This window comes from Sinocyclocheilus anshuiensis, unplaced genomic scaffold (assembly GCF_001515605.1).
Source record: "Sinocyclocheilus anshuiensis isolate Anshui unplaced genomic scaffold, SAMN03320099.WGS_v1.1 scaffold942, whole genome shotgun sequence".
Lineage (NCBI taxonomy): Eukaryota > Metazoa > Chordata > Actinopteri > Cypriniformes > Cyprinidae > Sinocyclocheilus > Sinocyclocheilus anshuiensis.
The window spans coordinates 834667-838386 of NW_015536531.1; the positions used below are offsets into that span (position 1 = coordinate 834667).

Consider the following 3720-nt stretch of genomic DNA (forward strand, 5'->3'; position numbering starts at 1 on the left):
CAATTTTTAATATAACTCCGACTGGATTCGTCTGAAAGAAGAAAGTCATATACACCTAGGATGACTTCAGGGTGAGTAATTTATGGGCTAATTTAAATGTTTGGGTGAACTAACCCTTTAAAGTTTTGAATAATGTTTAAAAAGCCTTTCAGTTTGAAAGTGTATATGCCTTCATATGCCTTTATGGTTATATGACTTATAACCACCAGACAGAGAAAATGCTAGAAAAATAGATAGATAGACTTGATATGTTTTAACCCTTGTGAACCAGAGTGGAAGAACATTTCATTTTCCAGAATGCATTACCTGTGTTAAATTATTCTTCCTGTCATTCCAATTTAACTTCCTGTGAGGTGTGGTCAATTCAATTCAAATTCCAACTACAGAACTGAAATGGAGCAAATTCTTTAATTCTGGTAAACGTGTCAGATAATCCAAAACATTTAATGATTATAACATGCTAGGGGTGGAGGATAGACGTTTGCGATGGCTGTTTAAATACTGTTGAAATCTGTGGAGCATTCTCCAAGTGCAGAATCTATGAAAGCCTACTTAACAGTATGTATCAATTGTTCAAAAACCCCTTATGATGCACCATGGAGCATGAGGGCATGAACTAGCATCCAGCTCCTAGATGTGAAGTATAGCCCACAACAGTCCCACATTTGCGCAGGTCATTACACAGGAATCAATTGTTTGTTCATATGCCACTCACAAATAGAATGCAACAAGCCAACACACTGTGAAACATGAACATAATCACACCATTTAACCAATAAATGTCAACTACTGTAAATATCATCCAGTGAGTAACAGACAAATGGCTTTGTGCCATGATGAATATAAGGCATCCATGTAATCTGTATAAGCAAAGTGAAAAGAATAGCCTGAAGTTATTACCAGCTGCCTACTATAGGAACAACATGGAGTCCACAATATAAATAAATGGAAAAATGTGCATTTTAAGTTCCACCGCTGTCCACACGTGCTTGGCTTCAGGGGCTTTCAATCAACCTCTAGCAATAATTAAGTGAGGTCATATGCACTGATTCCTGCCCATTTTTCTTTCTTATTAATCCAAACAGTCTTCCATTAAATAACAGTAAGTGTAGTGTATCATTGTAATCCATGTGACGTCAGATATAATAGGTTTCCCAGCCAATGTTTAGGTATAGCCTTCATCTCATTATGAGCAACCATTTGTAATATTCTGCAGGCAGAAGGACGCTGTTTCTATGTAGGTTTCTATGACAGAATGAACGGTTGACATGAGCAGCTTAACCTACATAAAATTCTGTCAAAGGGAATTTAATAACCTCACATCTTTTGAACTGTTACTGTTGAATCACACATCACATTTAATGGCTCCTCTTTACATTGAAACAGTGAAACTATTAAATCTATTTCCTTGATTGCCACTAACAGCACATAACATAAATATGAATATGTCATTTAGTCCTCAAGCATTAAAATATTATGTTAATAAGAAATTACATAGCAAATTATGTTAGTTAAATGCTTGGCAACAAAAAATAAAGCTATTGATGGTATTGGAATTTTCAAAAGGACAAAATTCATAAAATTATTCTGTTTTAAGAGGTTTCTGAACTAGAGAAAGTTTCTGAACTGGTTTCTAAATTTGTAATTAATCGTTTGATTTAAAACTTTACTGTGACTTATAGTCACTGTAAACATTTTAGATAAATATTGAGATATTACATTATTATTATTATTATTATTATTATTATTTTTAAATATTGTTCAAATGTAATGTTTTTAAATGTATAAAAGTTTAGAAGTAAACAGTATGAATTGCCATATAGCTTACAGAACAAAATATTTACATTCATAATAATCAAGGTACTATGTATACTTTTCAGGTAAATTATTATTAAAATTATGTTGTTTACAAGTAAAAATTATTAATTTGGTATTTTATGATAACATATTGTTAAAATGTATGAATCGACTTATAATTGTTGAAGAAAGAGATTCTCAGAATTTAGGAACCACCACATTTTTTCAGATTTATTTAAAACGTTTTGTCTTACTGTTATCAGTTATCCGCATTGGATCTACCACATTTTATATTACTCAGTTATTATTTAGTGCATTACTTTTGCGTTATGCATTATCCCAGCAGTGTTCTGTATTGCTACAACTGTGTTCTGTCTTTATCAAAGTTGTTATGGGTAGTTTCATTTGTACTGCCAGCTAACTGTATCAGCAGGTTCAGTAACATTCAGATTTGAATCTCAAATAGGTTATATCAACATTATATAATTTAATGGCATATACCGTTATGAATTATACAAAATTAATCACCAAACTGCCATCCAGTTTAGCCCTTGAGACAACTTCCCCATGTGACAACTAACCACATAGGCCTACATACATACTTTGCAATAACGTTTACACAGTGATGGCCACAGATCTTTATGCTTTAATCAAGCAATGCATCTCCTAGTGATAACGACATTTCAACACGTTCTATCAATATCAGCAATCATGCTAGGCAACATGTTTCATTTAGAAGGCAGCTACATGCATAAGCCCAACACGAGGCAGAATGTGACCATAGGCTACTGATGCCCCACAATGCACCTGTAACACAAGAACTGTCAATTGACATGTAAGCTATAGGGCCTACACCACACATGACCATCCACATCTAACATCTACCTCACAAGGTCACGACATCGCTGTAAAGGCTATTGTACGTAGCCGCTACGTCTGTTTGTCTTACCGTATACGCCCTGGCAAAAAACGCCTTCAAATAGTGCGGCCAATAACCACAGGACAGCAAAGCTAACATCCATCTTCACGTTAGTCTGAACATATCCAGCTCCTCAGGCGGCGAACAGTTGAAGGCAGTACGTGCAGTCCAAATCTCCCACCTCGCGTGACCGTATCATCAAGAAACAGCTGAAGTAGTGTCAGTCAGAGATGTCTCACAAGTCATTTCTTGCCAACTCAATGCAGATGTTTTCACCAAATGGGTATAGGAGGAGATAGATATAAAGCTGTGACAGATGAGGAGGACGAGCATCAAACCTTCAGAGCGGGTCTCCTCCTCACACCTTCGCCGGCATTAAACACCGACGCGACTGGCGAAAGTAAATGACAGCGCCATGGGAAACAAAAGACAACACTGCGGGATTTAATGCGAAAAATAACCAATAACCGGCGAGAGTGAGACCGCCGCTCTCATCCTCTTCGTGGTCACAGGATGCCGGTGAGGCGGAAAGGCACGCCGAAAAAAGCTGCTCCTTGCTGCTGACGGGAGCGCTCTATAGTAACGCTATGATTCTTCGTCTCCAGCGCATAAAAAAAAGATGAATCCGTTATTTCATAAGAGCTGTGTGGGCCAGCTTTACTTCTCGGAAGTCTTTGGCCCCGGTTTGGTGAAAAAAACAAAACGATGACACATGAACAGATGTGTCAAGATGCCTATTTTCAGGATAAACTGTAGACTGGATGAAATGTGAAGGGTGGTCGGGCACGCTGCGCCATACGTACTGCGCTGCAACGCCGGAGCCCAGCTGGCTGACTACGTCAAAGAGCGCGTGAGTGAGCGCACTCGGATCTCGTTTGTATGAGAAGCACTCTCGCGCTGAGAACGTTCGCAGCAGAGCAACGTGAACTAGTTTATACATAAAGGCCGCTAGTCTAAATGGTATACTTGCATTCTGGCGTTCGTTCGTGCGTTTGGCGTTTTCT

The 3720-nt window shown here is 37.9% G+C and overlaps 1 protein-coding gene across 1 annotated transcript in view; it reads right to left on the reverse strand.

Moving 5' to 3' along the window:
* Positions 1–3502, reverse strand: part of LOC107694857 (MAM domain-containing glycosylphosphatidylinositol anchor protein 2-like) — a 159896-nt gene extending 156394 nt beyond the window's left edge. The window contains exon 1 of the mRNA XM_016494553.1: positions 2747–3502. Coding sequence (XP_016350039.1) covers positions 2747–2819 — 73 coding nt within the window. The 5' untranslated portion in view covers positions 2820–3502. The remainder of the gene's footprint in view (positions 1–2746) is intronic.
* Positions 3503–3720: the final 218 nt, after the last annotated feature.